At 41.4% G+C, this 17,630-nt stretch overlaps 1 protein-coding gene across 1 annotated transcript in view; it reads left to right on the forward strand.

The window, feature by feature from the left end:
* The first annotated feature begins 4,447 nt into the window (after window positions 1-4,447).
* baiap2l1.L (BAI1 associated protein 2 like 1 L homeolog) overlaps window positions 4,448-17,630 on the forward strand; it is a 71,776-nt gene continuing 58,593 nt past the window's right edge. Inside the window, 1 exon segment of the mRNA NM_001096405.1 lies at window positions 4,448-4,606. Coding sequence (NP_001089874.1) covers window positions 4,556-4,606 — 51 coding nt within the window. The 5' untranslated portion in view covers window positions 4,448-4,555.

Raw genomic sequence — 17,630 nt, forward strand, 5'->3', positions numbered from 1 at the left:
GTTGTTTCTCCAAAAAAAAACTTGAATATCAAGAAGTCTAATAACATCTTCAAATTGATCGACCTCTCCAATTGACTTAGGGCTCTTACACACGGCCATTTTTTCCTGTGCTCCCCTGCGTTGTGTTTTTTTCCTTTCAGCTGCAGGGGAGCACAGGAGTAAACGCACTTATTGTCAAGGGGGCTGTACTCACACAGACGCATGTATGAGCCGAACGCAGGTGAAATGCAACATGCTGTGTCCCACCTGCGTCTGCTGCTTACATGCATCTGTGTGAGTATAGCTGCAGCTGAACGAAAGAAAGAGCAATGCAGGGGAGTGCAGGAAATACCGCCCATGTGTAAAGTTGCTGAATAAAAAGCTAAATAACTCAAAAACCACAAATAATAAAAAATGAAAACCAATTGCCAGGACCGGATTTAGCAAAGAAGCGGCCCAAGGCCGCATTGTCTTAAAGCTTCTGTATGCACACAGCACCCTTCCCCGCATGGTCCTAGCGCCGACCTCGCAAGGAGCACGTGAGCGAGCGCTCTTGTGCTGGAGCACTTGGGAGCTTTGAGTCCCCAATGCTCCTTAGGTATGAGGCTGGGCAAAATGCCGCCCCAAAAATTTTGCCATCCTAGGCCTGGGCCTTTGTGGCCTCGTCACAAATCCGGGCCTGCCAATTGACTCAGAATATTACTCTCTATGTCATACTAAAAGTTAATTAATAGGAGACCCCTTTAATGTGTGGTAGCTGCATTCCACAGTAAGAAGAGAAAGAGCCATGTCACTTTGTACAAATATTTACAGGGTAAAGCTGCGCTGTGGCTCAGGCTAATAACTCCTCTTTTGCCCATGTTCTGCTTCAGTTGCTATCTTCAGTCTTTGATTTCACATTACACGTCACTTTCGCTGCTGATTTATACAATAATCTTCAAGGCACCTCAGGACCGTACCATTATTTCCTAATCAGAATGACCTCTTGCATGGGCTTTGACTGTATCTTTTACCATGAGTCATTTCTTTTCAAATTTACTCCATTTTCAGACAGTTTGTTTATTGTCCATTTTCTTTTGTTTAAACTTCTTTTCACTTATAATCCACTTCATAATCCACTTCATGCTCTGCTTCTGTTTAGTTTCACAGCATAACGTTGACCATAAACATACTCGTTCTTTTGGGGGACAAACACCAAAGTGTAGGTCAGTTCTCCTGAATAATAAAGGTATGGGATCAGTTATCCAGAAACCTGTTATCCAGAAAGCTCCGAATTATGTAAAGGCTGTTGCCCATAGACTCCACTTTTTATTAACATGTATTTATAGAGCGCCAAATTTTTTAAAATGATTTTTCTCTGTAGTAATATAACAGTACCTTGTACATGGTACTTCAGTTTATTTAATGTTTACATGATTTTCTTGTAGATTTCAGGTATGAAGATCCAAATTACAGAAAGATCTGTTATCCGGAAAACCCCAAGTCCCATCCCTGTACTTCCACACACACAGTTTCTATATTCATTGCTGGTAGCAGTATAGTATAGATTGATGAGGAATTTCTGCTTGATTTAAATCAAAGGTTCCCAAACTGCAGGTTCGATCCCCATAGGGGAGCAGTGGCTGAGGTGTCCAGTCTGGAGGCCTACATTGGGAAGAATAGCTATTCCATTGTAGATATTTCTAGAACTCAATTTGAAGATTAATTAAAGGGGGGGGTAGTTCACCTTTAAATTATTTGCCTTCTTCTGAATCTTTCCAGCTTTTCTGGCCTCAGCAGCCAAAAAGACTATGGTTATTTCTACTTTTTAATTACTTTTCTTTTTATTGAGGCCCTCACCTATTCATATTCCAGTCTCTCATTCAAACCACTGTTTGGTTGTTATGGTAATTTAGACCCTAGCAACCAGATACGTGCTGAAATTTAAAACTGGACAAAAAGCTGAATGATTCAAAAATCTCAAATAATAAAAAAAGGCCAACTGCAAATTGCCTTAGAATATCACTTCATATACAGAATCATACTTCTATAGTTTTTTTTAGAATGAAGTGAATCTGGCCCATTATTTGATAAATCCAGAACAAAATCCACTATTATGCATGATAAATGGCCACTGGAGGTCACTGTTTCGGTATCAGCGTTTGGATTCTAATCGAAGCAATGACGGCTGTTTTCTCTTATGAGAAGAAACGCAAATATGCGGATCAATAAAGGTCCCTGAGAGATATAAACTATGCAAATGGGTGTAATAAACATGTAATAGACGATAAATAACAAACTGTGAATCCAGCTTTCTTTCCAGAAACTTGTGGTGCGGTGGCAGTTAGTTTTGGTTTCTGTCTTGCTGAAGGCTAATATGAATTTTCACAATATTCATATATTATCTCCTGTTATTAATGCAAAATGCTACATTATATTGCAGGGGCATTTGCTTATGTTTGCATGTATACATTTACCGGAGCTGTCTTATTGATAACCTAAGCAGGAGTATTATTGAAGCCTACGATACCTAGCCTGAATTCTCTACTGACATTTCTCAAGTGTCAGAATGTTCAGCCTGATATTTAATGGAAGAAACCTATCACTACAGGTGGAGTTTCGTACAGATAATGGTCAAATGTGTGTTTTCTGCTATTTTAAAAGGGTTGTTCACCTTTAAATACATATTTGGTATGCTGTAGAGAGTGATATTCTGAGACAATTGCTTTTGGCTTTAATTTTTTATTGCATTTGGTTTTCATTTTTTATTATTTGAGTTTTTTGAAATACAGTATTTAGCATTGTATTCAACATCTCTCCAATTAGCTTTTTCAGCAATCTGGTTTTGAATAATATGAACGAGAGACTGGAATATGAATACGAGAGGGACTGAATAGAAAGATAAGTAATTACAAGGAGCAACAGCAATACATTTGTAGCCTTACAGAGCATTTGAATTTTTAGATGGGGTCAGTGAGCCCTATTTAAAAGCTGGAAAGAGTCAGAAGGAGAAGGCAAATAATTCAAAAACTATAAAAAATAAAAAACATAATAATGACCAATTGAAAAGTTGTAAGGCTACCTGTATAGTTATTGCTACCAGGGGCGCTGCTGCCATGAGGCCAGTTGAGAATATCGCCTCAGGCAGCAGCAGCCGCACCTGGTAACTTTAAGAGCTGAATTTCCGGTTATTAAACTGGATATTTGGCTCTTCTAGAGTAGAGAGAGCAATTGTGTATTAGCCAAGCAGCTTCCCCTGCACCCGCTTCTGCGTAAGAACGGTAAGCACTGGGGAGCGAGAGCCGCCTCATCTTTCTATTCAGGCCTCTCCTATTCATATTCCAGTCTCTTGTTCAAATACATCTATGGTTGCTAGGTCATTTGGACCCAAGCAACCAGACTGTAAAAACTGCTGAATAAAAAGCTAAATAACTCAAAAACAAAATAATAAAAACAATCAAACCAATTGCAAATTGTCTCAGAATATTTCTCTCTACATCAGCGTTTTCCAAGCTTTTTTGGCCCGAGGACCGGTGTAGAGCCAAATTTTTTTCTGCAATAATCGGGAGGGGTCGTGTCCAATTCAGCTCGCCGGCGTCCAATTCGTCGCACCACGTTAATTGGTTGATAGGCTCGGCGGCCCAGTTCGTTCAAGACTGTCCGCGGCCTCTACATCATACTAAAAGTTAATATAAAGGTGAACAACCCCTTCAATGCCCCAGAATACTGCAATTTTGTACCCAGGCAGCACCAACAACACCTAACCATACCTCCCAACATTTTGGAAGTAAAAAGAGGGACAAAAATTTTTTTCTCTCACGTAGCGCAGCAATTTTTTGACCACACCCCTTTCTGTGGCCACACCCCCTAATTACCATGTTTGTTTTACAAAATTTGGCAGGTTATGAAAGTTTGAAAATATTTCTCCTTATCTAAACTGTGTTTTTGTGTCTCAAAATTGTTACAAAGTATCTTATTTGCACCTGTGGCTGTTCTGGGCTCTCTGCTAAAAGCCAATTAATTGAGAAACTTTGTTTCTTTTTCTGGCTGTTCAGTGCAGAGAAAAGAGGGACTTTCCAGTACAAATGAGGGACTGCGGGTTGAGCTGTCAAAAGAGGGACTGTCCCTCCGAAAAAGGGACAGTTGGGAGGTATGCCTAACTACTATATGTGCAGTGATAACCCCTGCACAAAGTTCAGTCACACCCATTCTCTGCTGCCCAGGAAAGACTTTTGGAGAAATATGTCCTCTGAGTTTACAAGGCCCCAGTGCCAGTTTAGGTGCTCATAATTCCTTCAAGTGGCCGCCTGACTCAGTACCAGGTTATCTCGAGGCCCCGCCCCTTCCTCTCTGTCGCTCCCAAGCTAAGCCCCGCCCTCCCCACGCAGGTGCGTCCCTCCCCGGCTCCTGGCGCTCGTCCCTCCAGCCACACCTTCCTGAGCCAGGGCGGGCGCTGCAGGTTGCGCTGAGCTGATAGTTGTGCTGCTGAGTGACCGGCAAGGGAAGCGCGCTACAGAGCAAGGTGGTCCTTGGGGAGAGGAAGCAGCAGTATTAGCGGAGTTCTCCACCTGGGGGTGGTGCGGGGAGAGCCGTAGCCATGTCCCGGGACGCAGACGCCGTGGCAAAGATCACTGAGAGCACGTACAAGGTAAGTTGGGCGTCTGGTTACAGCATGGTACTTAGGGGCCACCGTAGGGCCATACAGACAGTAGGGAGTAGTCATGAAATAAAGTGACAAAGAAGTGTAAAGTCTCTTGCATTTTGGGATTCAGTCCCCATGCAAAGGGAACACTAGTGCTAGTCATACAACCCTACCTGCTGCTGCTGAACTACACCCAGCACCCTCTCTTAAAGGGCCATAGTAGAGAGAGAGAGAGAGAGAGTCTGGGCACCCCTCTAGTAACTCCATCCTCCTCTGTCATGTAGAGCCCGAGCTGCCAGCACACTGCCATTAGAGACACAGAGAAAATACAGGAGACATGAATAGGGGAAAGTTCCTCTGTAGATTTCTGAACTTCTGAACATGAATTTGCTCTGTGCAACTGTGTTTATAGAAATGAAACCAGTGTGTTATAAAATGCCAGCACTCAGTTCGTAGGTCAGGATCCCACCTGGAAATTGCCTCATCCAGGATCCTGGGATCGACTAATCGCATCCTGTGGTGCATTTCTATGTGTCCAGAAATAATCATGTAAAAGGGGTATCCACATAGGATTTGTTAAGTAAGGGTGGCAGACGTGGCTACTGGGAGAGATTAGTTGCCAGCAACTAATCTCCCCTAATGCCTTCCTGCTGGCTAGAATGTAAATCGTCGGTGGGATGGCAACGTTTCGTTTTCCGAAGTAGCCCAAATTTGCCTCAAGAGGAAACTTCAGGCGACTTCGGAAAGCCGAAGCGATCCGAGTGGCATCCCGCTGACAATTTACATTCTAGCCGGCGGGAAGGCATTAGGGGAGATTAGTCGCCCGAAGAAGAGACGATTTGTCGCTGGGCGACTTATCTCCCCCAGTAGCCACGTCTGCCACCACCCTTAATGATACAAAGTCGAGTAAGATTTTGCCGTACATCTGAACGTGAGAACTGCTGTACTTTGTGGCTCTTATTAACGCCTACTAGGATTCTGTGCTGGTACTACAGGTATGGGACCCATTATCCAGAAACCCGTTATCCAGAATGCTCCAAATTACGGAAAGTCTGTACCCATAGACTACATTTTATCCAAATAATCCACATTTTTAAAAATGTATTTCCTTTTTCTCTAATAATAAAACATATGATCCCAACTAAAATATAATTAATCCGTATTGGAAGCAAAACCAGCCTATTGGGTTTATTTAATGTTTGCAAGATTTTCTAGTAGACAAAGTATGAAGTTCCATATTATGGAAAAATCCATTAACCTGAATACCCCATGTCCCTAGCATTCTGGATAACAGGTCTCATACCTGTACTGATGTTTCCCTGGATAGGGGTGTGATGGGCTGTTTTATGCAGTGACATGGTTTTGGTGTGTATATTAGTAGCAATAAAACTTGCAGTTGCTTGCAGGTATGTATGCCTTTAACATTTAGCAACTGTGTACCGTAGAGCTTTATTGGTGAGATTACTCTATAAGCACAGTAATTACCATTGTTGGCAGCCATAATTAACTCTGGACTATGAGGGTGGCTATAGCACTTTTTAGGTAAAGGGGCCAAGCATAGGTACATCTGTTCTTTGGTGTAGTGGTCAAATAAATGGGTCTTTGTCTAATTTGAGTAGTGGTCTGAATAGAGTTCAATTCTTTAGATAACATGGGGGTTATCAGGAGAGGACTGTACCCTGGTTCACCTTTAGGGTAAGGACACACTGGACGATTTGTCGCCAACGTTTTTAAAAAGCAAATCGCGGCGACATATCGCTCGTTTTGTCTCTGAACAAAACCAAATGAAAGACGCCAGCTCCTGTGCCCACAGCACGTTTGTGAATCGCCTGTAGCTCCAAAACGCACTGAGACCCTTTTCCGAGCGATTTATCAGAAATAGCATGTACTTAGAAAAGCACTGAAATCTCCTAGACACGCACACACATACAGATAAGTAGCAGCAATTGTATTCAAATTACAATGCGAACGCAATGACGCAAGAACGTAAAGACGCCAGGTTACAGCGGGAAGCACAAACCGTTTCCCGTTTTGGGTGGAGCACGTACCGCACAGAGTAATGGGATACAAATCGCTCTGTGCCAATAGTCGCTGTGAATCGTCTGTTCAAAAAAGATGATTGTCTTGTCGCCGCAATTTACTTTTTAAAAACGTTGGCGACAAATCGTCCAGTGTGTCCCTACCCTTAAGTTAACTTTTATTATGTTATAGAATGACCCATTCTTTGCAGCTTTTCAATTTGTCTACATTATTTATTTTTTTTATAGTTTTTAAATGATTTGCAGTATTCTTCTGACTCTTTCCAGCTTTCAAATGGGGGTCACTTTTAATTACTTATCTTTCTATTCAGACCCTCTCCTATTCATATTCCATTCTCTTATTTCAATCTATGTATGGTTGCTAGGGTCATATGAAATGGCATGCCAGAGAGCTGCTGAATAAAAAGCTAAATAACTCAAAAACCACAAATCATAAAAAATAAAAACCAACTGCAAATTGTCTCAGCATATCACTCTCTACATCATAATAAAAGTTAACTCAAAGGTGAACAACCCATTTAATAGTATTTTCCAGCTCTTATGTTCAGTATCTGGCAGAGCCTCACCTGCTTGCTTGGTGAACAATGGCCAAGAAAGGTGCATTGGCCCCTATATTACCTCTACCTATTACTAATAAATGACCCATCACTCTTATCAAGACATTGTTGAGCTACAACTCCCAGAATCCTATGAGGCAAGCAGGCTGCCCTGCCAATTCAACTGAAAACCGGAGATCTGCGTCCTGTCAGTCAGTGGTTTTGTTGGTCGTATTGGTTGTTTGTTGTTTTGTTCTTTTTCTATTTATTTGTTTACATGCAGAGCAGTGAATAGAAATAATCAAATAAAAGTAATGTGTTTGTAAACATGGGCCCAGTGCAATCAGCCAAGAAGCCTCATGGTATTGTGAGTTCTGTACATATATAAAAACGATACGGTTGTTTATTTATAACAGTGCATAGTTCCAGACCCACTGATATGGCTGAGAACCTGCAGAATTGGGTCATCGGTTTATCAGGTTTTTGATTTTGGTCCATCAGCGTTGGTTAGATTGCACCAGAGGTGTGTATGAAGAGATTAACTACTACTGCAGCTCTCCCCATCCCAATCCAAGAAAGCTAAGACCGGAGAAACAAAGTTTTTTTACAGGTATGGGTTGTGTTATCCGGAAACCAGTTGTCCAGAAAGCTCAGAATTATGTAATGGCTGACTCCCGTAGACTCCATTACATCCAAATGATCTTTATTTTTTTTAAAAATTTTAAAAATTATTTCCTTTTTTTCTGTAATAACAAAACCGTACCTTGTACTTGATCCCAACTAAGATATACCGTATATACTCGCGTATAAGCCGAGTTTTTCAGCACCCAAAATGTGCTGAAAAACTCAAACTCGGCTTATACGCGGGTCATACCTCCTTCCGCGGCCCCAGCAGGACTGTCTGTGACTGACTGTGTTGCCGGCCGCTACCCACGTGGCGGCCATGGGCGCCGCCATTTTGGGAGCGAACGCCGGCAGGGAAGGACGCGCCGCCCGGAGCTCCTGGACCTGCTCCGGGCGGTGACACAGTCAGTCACAGACAGTCCTGCTGGGGCCGGGTCACGTTTTACTGTGACAGAGGGAAGAGCAGCAGACGTGAGGGCCGGGGTGGGGAGAGCGACAGATGGGGAGGGCAGGGGGGGGGAAGTGGCAGAGGGAAGCAAACATGAAATAGGGGTAGACAGAGGACCCTTTAACAGGTACCTGCCCAGTGTCCCCCAATTGTTGCGGCCGGGTCACATTCACATTTTGAAATCTGACATGGGGCCCCTAGGCTTATACACGAGTCAATACATTTTTCCAGTTTTCTTAGGTAAATTAGGTACCTCGGCTTATACACGGGTCGGCTTATACACTAGTATATACGGTAATTAATCCTTATTGAAAGCAAAACCAGCCAATGGGTTTATTTAATGTTAACATTATATTCTAGTAGATTTAAGGCATGAAGATCCAAATTAAGGAAAGATCTTTTATCCGGAAAACCCCTGGTCTTGAGCATTCTGGATGACAGGTCCCAGATACCTGTATACAAGTTGTAACCCAGCTAGAGCACAATCATTAAGCTTATGATAATGGTCCAATAATAACTGTCAAGAAGGGTTTCCGGTACTTCACCAGCCTAACCAGACTAGAATTACCTGTCCTCCCCATACCGAATTGTTCAACTACCCTTTTAATCCCAATCTCACCACGTGAACTCCCTGGGTCATTACATTCTAAAGAGGAGCCCCATTTTGGGGAAAGCCAAATCTGATTTATTGTCATCTTGTCCGGTTTCCTTTAAAATGTGGCCCATTATTTTAAAATACTAAAAAAACTGTATTCCACCCCCACCATGTATGGTCTCCAACCAAAGCCCCCCCACCTGCCAGGAATGTGCCACCGGAAAGGTGTTAGCTCTACTGCCAAGCCCAATCTGAGTCAATAGTTTACCAGTCTAGATACAGACAGTAGCATTCATTGGGCCAGATTCAATTCAGTGAGAAAAAGTTATCTCATGGTTTATCATGTGAACACTCGTTGACAAGATTCAATTAGAGGAGGAAAAAACTTTTCTCCAGCTTCAGATCCAGTTTTTTTCCTATAGACTTTGATAGAGGTTTCACGTGATAAACTGTGAGATAACAACATTTTCTGAATTGAATTGCATCTCAAATTGAATCTCGTCCATGAGTTCATAAACCTTTGTTTCACTAAATTGAATCTGGCCCATTGTGTGGAATGGTAATGGTGCCCTAGTGCCTGGATGTGTTTTAGGGAGTCAAGTTTCACAATAGTGACCAGTAGAATCCAAAATACAAGATCTAGTGTGCCCATCAATGAACACCATAGTCCAATAGAAAAAAAGTCTCTGGTAGAACAGTCCAAAAGTCCAATAATAAACTTTTACATTCTGTAATGAACAGACACTACCTATTTAAAATCATATATACATGAAAGGTGGTACTTCAGATTTTAGGGTGTACCTGTCCTGTTAATCAAAGAAACATGTAGGGTAAGGGCACACTGGGAGATTTACGGAGATTTAGTCTCCTGATGACTAATCGCCTCATCTTCTGGGCGACAATCTCCCCGATCTGCCTTCCCCTAACTTCCCGCCGGCTATAATGAAAAATCTCCAGCGGAAGGTACTCGCGGCGATTCGTTTTCCGAAGTTGCCTCATGAGGAAACTTCTCCCCGAATCTCCCCGTGTGCACTTACCCTAAATGGGTTGTTCACCTTCCAAACACTTTTTTCGTTCAGTTGTTTTAAGATTGTTCTCCAGAAATAAAGACTTTTTTCAATTGCTTTCCATTTTTTTTTTTTTTTATAGTTTTTCCAAAATCTAAGTTTGAACTTGAATGTTCCTGTCTCTGGTGTTTGAATCTGGCAGCTCAGTAATTCTGAACTGTTACCGTTTTGTAACATTTAGTTGATACATTTCTCAGCAGCATCTCTGGAGTATTATATTAGCAACTATTGTATCAATTCTAACAGCTGCCTTTAATGAAAGTCAGGGATTCTGCTCAGCAGGGACAAACACATGGATCAACTAAATGTATCAATTTAGAACAGTTAAAAGAGTCGGCGACCCCCCCCCCCAGAGCGGCTTTAGAAAGGTAAAAAAATTAGATGTAAATTTCAATATTAGAAAATCAGTCCGCGGGTCACCGTCGTGTGGCCCCGCCCCTTTAACATTACGTCCCTCCCCTTTTGACGTCACATCCAGCCCCTTTTGAGGCCCCGCCCCTTTTGAGGCCCCGCCCCCAGCAGCCGGTAAAAAAAATTATAAAAGGTGGCAACCCTAGCCTTCAGGTATAAGGCCAAAGCCCCAAAAAACTGTATTCAAACAAAACAAAAAAACTGTGGCAGAACTGATGCAATTGAATATGTGATAGATGTTTATTTAGCTCACAAAAAGTAGCAACATTTCTGGCTTCTATAGGTTTAAAAAAGGGCCCTGTAGAGGACAGAAACGTTGCCACTTTTTTGTGAGCTAAATAAACCTCTATCACGTATTCAATTGCATCAGTTGTGCCACAGGTTTTTTGTTTTGTTTAAATTTTCACAATTATTTATCAGAACACAGGGATATTCTATCACATACATTTTATATCGATCCTCTCAACATAATATATTCAAATAGGTAAGTATAGAGTATGCTTTTGGTGCTTTACACCCAAAAAAACCCTGTGGTGAGCATTTTTGCTCCAGATTTGCAGTTTGTAAGTGGCAGTTGTGACTTGGATAACATGATACCAGAAAGCTGACCGTCCATATATGTATCAGTAGAATGGTAATGGCCTGACTGCAATCTAGCTACAAAATCCAGGCAGACAAGAGGCAGCATACACCCACTTATGTTTTTAAATGCATATGAATAAGAGTGACATATTTACGGAGTGCAGCAAAGCCAGCCCTAAGGTTGTTTCGGCTGTGTCTGATGTCACTCAGTGCAGAGGCTAAAATTAGTGCACAGAACAATACCACTCTTCTACCTCTATGAATACGTTTCCTTACGGCTCATACACATGGATGGTTCCCCCCCTCTGTTTAATAAGTGTTATTAGACCACTGGTGCCCAAAGGGGTAGATTGCGCTCTGCCAAACAGTATTGAGCAGGTAACCAGCTGACCACAAGCAATTTAGATAACCCTTTGTAGCAGATCAATACAAGTGTGGATGGATGAATGATCATTATTCATTTAAATGGGTTGTTCACCTTTAAATTAACTTTAAGTATGATGTAGAGCGTGATATTCTGAGACAATCTGCAATTGGTTTTAATTTTCATTATTATTTTATGGTTTTTGAGTCATCTAGTCTTTATTCAGCAGTTCTCCGGTTTGCAGTTTCAGCAATCTGGTTGCTAGGGTCCAAATTACTCTAGCAACCAGGCATTGATTTGAATAAGAGACTGAAATAGGAGAGGGCCTGAGTAGAAAGATGAGTAATAAAAAGTAGCAATAACAATACATTTGTAGAATTACAGAGCATTTGCTTTTACATGGGGTTAGTGAACATGGGGAAGAAGAAGGCAAATAATTGAAAAACTATGAAAACAAGTAATGTAAACCAACTGAAAAGTTGCATAGAAGTGGCCATTCTATAACATACCGGTACTAAAAGTTAACCTAAAAATGAACCACCACTTTCTTTATAACCGTATGTACTATATTTCCTCATAATGCAAACAGATTTGCATTTTTATGGCACTTGAACGTCATTTTAACCATGTCGATACAGTGCTTGTCTTACTGGCACAACTTCACTAAATTTAGACCCTACAGTAGTAGTGTTTCATCTCCTTTCATAAACGCCTGGCCAACCTATGGCCCTTCAGAGTCTACGCTATAACCCCTACAATCCCTGAGGATTGATGGGCCTATGACATTTGTGAGTTATGTAGCACATGTCTGAACTGAGTACGGGTAAGGTCACACTGAGTTTTGGGGAGATTTAGGGCGACTAATCTCCCCGTACTGCTTCCCCCTGTCTTCCGCCTGCTACAATGAAAAAACCGCCTGCGGCATGGCATTCACGGTGCTTCGTTTTCCACAGTTGCCCGAAGTTTCCTCGTGAGGCCTTCATTTTGGTAAAACGAAGCGCCGCAACTGCCGTGCCGTAAGCATTTTTTTTATTGTAGCAGGTGGAAGACAGGGGAAGCAGTTCGGGGAGATTAGTGGCCCCCAAAGAAGAGGCGATTAGTCACCTAAATCTCCCCCAGTCTGACCTTACCCTAACATCATAGTGACTGAAAAAAAAAAGCTGTTATGCTAATATTAAGTTGTGTTTAGGTATATCGTGTAAGCTTGTCCAGCCTTCCTTTTGTCTGTTGATGCAGGTTTCATACTATTGTTACCCTTCAGATAAAAACAGCTCTATGTAGAGGAATAGTAATGCCTAAATACTGTAGGAGGTATAGATGCAACATCCTTAAATAATGAATTAATAAGTTGCTTTAAACTCTGGAGTCATTAGCTGAGTTTATAACGGCCATTTGCTAAATTTCCATTCAGATCTTTGGTTTTCATTATCCAGCTCGTAGTGGACTTCAAAACATGTAGCTGATTTGTTGCTATTTTGCAAAAATATTTGTATGTCAAAAAATCTAAATACAAGTATGGGACCTGTTATCCAGAATGCTCTGGAACTGGGGTTTTCCGGATAATGGATCTTCATACCGTACTTCTACTAGAAAATCATGTAAATATTAAATGAATCCAATAGGCTGGTTTTGCTTCCATATATGAATTAATTATATCGTAGTTGGCAGCAAGTACAAGGTACAGGTGTGGGACCCGTTATCCAGAAAGCTCTGAATTACGGAAAGGCCGTCTCCCATAGACTCCATTTTATCCAAATAATCCACATTTATAAAAATGATTTCCTTTTTCGCTGTAATTATAAAACAATCTTGTATTTGATCCAAACTAAGTTATAATTAACCCTTGTTGGAAGCAAAACCTGCCTATTGGGTCTATTTAATGTTTACATGATTTTCTAGCAGACTTAATGTATGAAGATTTAAATTATGGAAAGATCGGTTATCTGGAAAATCCCAGGTCTCCAGCAATCTGGATAACAGGTCCCATACCTGTAATGTTTTATTATTACAGAGGGAAAGAATTTTTAAAAATTTGGATTATTTTGATAAATTTAGTCTAAGGGAGATGGGCTTTCCATAATTCTGAGTTTTTTGGATTATGGGTTTCCCATACCTGTATTACACAGAACCAGTAACCCACTCGGGCTCACCCAGCTCTCCTTTAACCAGTGATGTAGGACATTGTCTTGAAATCTTGTCACTTTATAAAAATGTTTAATGCGGATCAAGATAAAATTAATGGCTTTCCAGGGCATTCAATCAGACATATGTAATGTAAGGATGCTTTAATTTAACATGATGTGGGTATGTCTGTTGCCCAGAGGCAAGGGTTGGGCCAGCTGTTGCCCTGAGAGCTTTTTATGTTTACTTTTGTTTACTTATCTTTTTATTTAGGCCATCTTCCATTCATCCACTGCTTGTTGGCTAGGATAAGTTTTCCCACAGTTTGATAAATGATGTGTGCCAAAAAATCTTTTACCCTGAGCACATTTCTTAAAAGCACCCATTAACAAAAATTTTGGAGTTTTGAGCAAATGTTGAGTGAACTGGTCACTTGCATTGGAAACAGGATCAGTGTAAGTGCTTTATCTGGAGTGGTGAATTGCATTGGCAGGACAGATGTATCAGTGTTTGGGTGCATGTATGCGCCTAACGCAGGTGAAATGCAACATGCTGCGTCCCACCTGCGTTTGGCGCTTTCATGCGTCTGTTTGAGTACAGCCCCTTCACAATAATTGAGTGCGTCTACTCCTGTGCTCACCTGCGGCTGAACAGAAGAAATCGCGTTACATATATGTAACAAGCTATCCCATAGCTTGTGAGTTTAGGTGACAAATTAGTGTGTCTGATCGTTACCAGTCCTTGACAATAGGTTTTCTGCTATCTTTGATTGATGGCTTTATTCTCAGCACAGAGTAAGACATGGCTCTTAGAAATTCTGAGTAGGTAGTGTCCATTTGTTAAAACATGCACTTTTCCAAGCCAAATTAAAGCGATACCGACGCGTTCCTATAAAAAAAAAAACATTGGCACGTGTCAGTATCAAGTACTTGCTGCACCCAAAATAGTTCTCCTGAAAGCCCCCCTCAAAGCCGCCCCGGGAACCTTCGTTGACCTGACCCTCCGGCGTTGCTAAAAGATCTTCTGTGCTGTTTAAGTGACACTGGGCTGGTGGCGACGTGATCTTCCATAGGCTAATAACGAATGAAAACAGGACTTCAGCCTATGGAAGGATCGCTTCGCCCCCAGCCCAGCGTCATGGAAGCAAGGCAGAAGATCAGTTAGCTGTGTCAGCGGGTCGGCTGCGCAAAGGTTTGCGGGGCTTGAGGCAGCTTTGAGGGTAACTATATTGGGTGCAGCAACTACTTGATACTGACACGTTCCTATGATTTTTATAGGAACGTGTCAGTATCTCTTTAAAGTGCAAATAAGCCCAGGAGGGAGATCTTTATCAAACATTTCTAATAGGATTGGTGTATGTGCCCAGAAGAACAGTAGCTCATATGTATCCTCACTTCACTGCCCAAATCCCTATTCTTTGTCTTAAGCAGGAATCCCCAACCTTTTGAACTTGTGAGCAACAATCATATGTAAAAGGAGTTGGGGAGCAACACAAGCATGAAAAATGTTCTTGGGGTGCCAAATAAGTGCTATGATTGGCCATTTAGTAGCCCCTATGTGGATTGTCAACCTACATTGAGGCTCTGTTTGGCAGTACAGCTGGTTTTTATACAACCAAAACTAGCCTGGAATTCAATAATAAGCACCTGCGTTGAGGCCACTGGGAGCAACATCCAAGGGGTTGGTGGGCAACATGTTGCTCACGAGCTACTGGTTGGGGATCACTGGTCTTAAGCATGTTGTAGCTTGCCACTGTCATCTGCCCATGTAAACTCTGAAGCTTGCCATATGTTGTAAGATCTGCTCTTTTGGTGAGGTTGATATACTTTGAGATGAGTAGTATCAGGCCAGATCATGATTGTCACTATGCAGGCCGTTGGATCAAGAATAGCATCAGTGTGCAAATGTGGTCCTCAATTTGATGGAAAAATCAAAATATCAGTTGTTGAAGCAATCAGCTGCTTCCAGCCAGACTGGATGAAGTCAGTTGCAGCAATTGGTTCTCTGCAGCATCAGTCAATGTACAGCACAAGGGAGAATGGGAAAAGTCATAATTTCTACAGTGCTGATGTGTTGCACAACAAATGATGACAACGGCTGTTTGTCTAAGATATGGTTGAGCGAATGCAAATAAAAATGGGAAAGGTTTTTGAAAAAAAGCAATATTTCACGTGACATACAGAAAAACAAACCATGTCTGTCTTAGAAGTTGATGCTTCATGCGAGCATTATATTTATTTATAAATATATACACACACAAACTACTGTATAGGTGCACTCAGAAAACAATGGAAATGCCTAGTTGCTGGAACATATATCAATATCAATAGAGCAAAGAAATCCGCAGTTATAGGTCTTTTGTGATGAAAAAAATGGATATATTCAACGTTTCGGCTCTTAGACTCGAGCCGTCATCAAGATGGGCCCTTCTTGATGACGGCCCTTTCCATGCTTCCCAAGAGATCTCTTTTTGGCAGGCGAATAAACTGTTGACTTGGTGTGGCGCCACGGCAAAGTCAACATCTTTTATGGACCCATGTATGACGACCTTAAAGCAGGTAAGTTCTGGAGGGAGAAAAAGAAAAAGTTTTCCAGATGAAGCCCTATACATTATTTGGCCTTTAGCATGTACGGATGTGTACTGGGTGACCATGATAATCCTGGGAGCACTTCTGTGGAATATATAATGCTGGTCCAGTGATGTGTTGGATCCATTAATGAAGGTAGTTTTCTGTTTTACATATTTGCTTTTCCCTTGCTATCATTGATGGAAACTATACAAATATGTAACCAGTATATGCTGTACTAGAATGTGTTGAGTGAGCTTACCGCTGTGCTTGGTGGGCCCGGGTGCACACACCCCAGACCTTCAGCATAGGGAAACATCAAAAAAAGCTGGCACAAGCCTGGACCCACAAAGTAGTAAAGCTGGAGTCAGATTGTAAAAGGTTAAAAAGCTTACATTTTATTCTTTATAATTAAGAACAAAGGCCTGACGCGTTTCGTGTCTACCAGGGACACCTACTACTTTGGAAGGTGACTTGTGGACATGCGTTAAGGAAAAGTCCAGGACATGCATTAATAAGTGTACCAGTTTCATTGTATTATCATTGTCTTGGCGGCCAACAGCACACCAGATTCATGTTGTGCTTGATTTGGAATTATGTGTGTGTCTGTGGAGCATGTTCAGATTCTTAATTACAGAAAGGCCTTCTCCCGTAGACTTCAATTTATTCAAATTTTAAAAAATTATTTCCTTTTTTTTCTGTAATAATAAAACAGTAACTTGTACTTGACCCAAACTAAGATATATAATTAATCCTTATAGGAAGCAAAAGCTATATATATTTAATGTTTACATGATTTTCTAGTAGACTTAAGGTATCCAAAATACAGTGGTGTGAAAAACTATTTGCCCCCTTCCTGATTTCTTATTCTTTTGCATGTTTGTCACACAAAATGTTTCTGATCATCAAACACATTTAACTATTAGTCAAAGATAACACAAGTAAACACAAAATGCAGTTTTTAAATGAGGGTTTTATTATTTAGGGAGAAAAGAAATCCAAACCTGTGTGAAAAAGTAATTGCCCCCTGAACCTAATAACTGGTTGGGCCACCCTTAGCAGCAATAACTGCAATCAAGCGTTTGCGATAACTTGAGTCTTTTACAGCGCTCTGGAGAAATTTTGGCCAACTCATCTTTGCAGAATTGTTGTAATTCAGCTTTATTTGAGGGTTTTCTAGCATGAACCGCCTTTTTAAGGTCATGCCACAACATCTCAATAGGATTCAGGTCAGGACTTTGACTAGGCCACTCCAAAGTCTTCATTTTGTTTTTCTTCAGCCATTCAGAGGTGGATTTGCTGGTGTGTTTTGGGTCATTGTCCTGCTGCAGCACCCAAGATCGCTTCAGCTTGAGTTGACGAACAGATGGCCGGACATTCTCCTTCAGGATTTTTTGGTAGACAGTAGAATTCATGGTTCCATCTATCACAGCAAGTCTTCCAGGTCCTGAAGCAGCAAAACAACCCCAGACCATCACACTACCACCACCATATTTTACTGTTGGTATGATGTTCTTTTTCTGAAATGCTGTGTTACTTTTACGCCAGATGTAACGGGACGCGCACCTTCCAAAAAGTTCAACTTTTGTCTCGTCGGTCCACAAGGTATTTTCCCAAAAGTCTTGGCAATCATTGAGATGTTTTTTAGCAAAATTGAGACGAGCCTTAATGTTCTT

Source organism: Xenopus laevis, chromosome 9_10L, assembly GCF_017654675.1.
Source record: "Xenopus laevis strain J_2021 chromosome 9_10L, Xenopus_laevis_v10.1, whole genome shotgun sequence".
NCBI lineage: Eukaryota > Metazoa > Chordata > Amphibia > Anura > Pipidae > Xenopus > Xenopus laevis.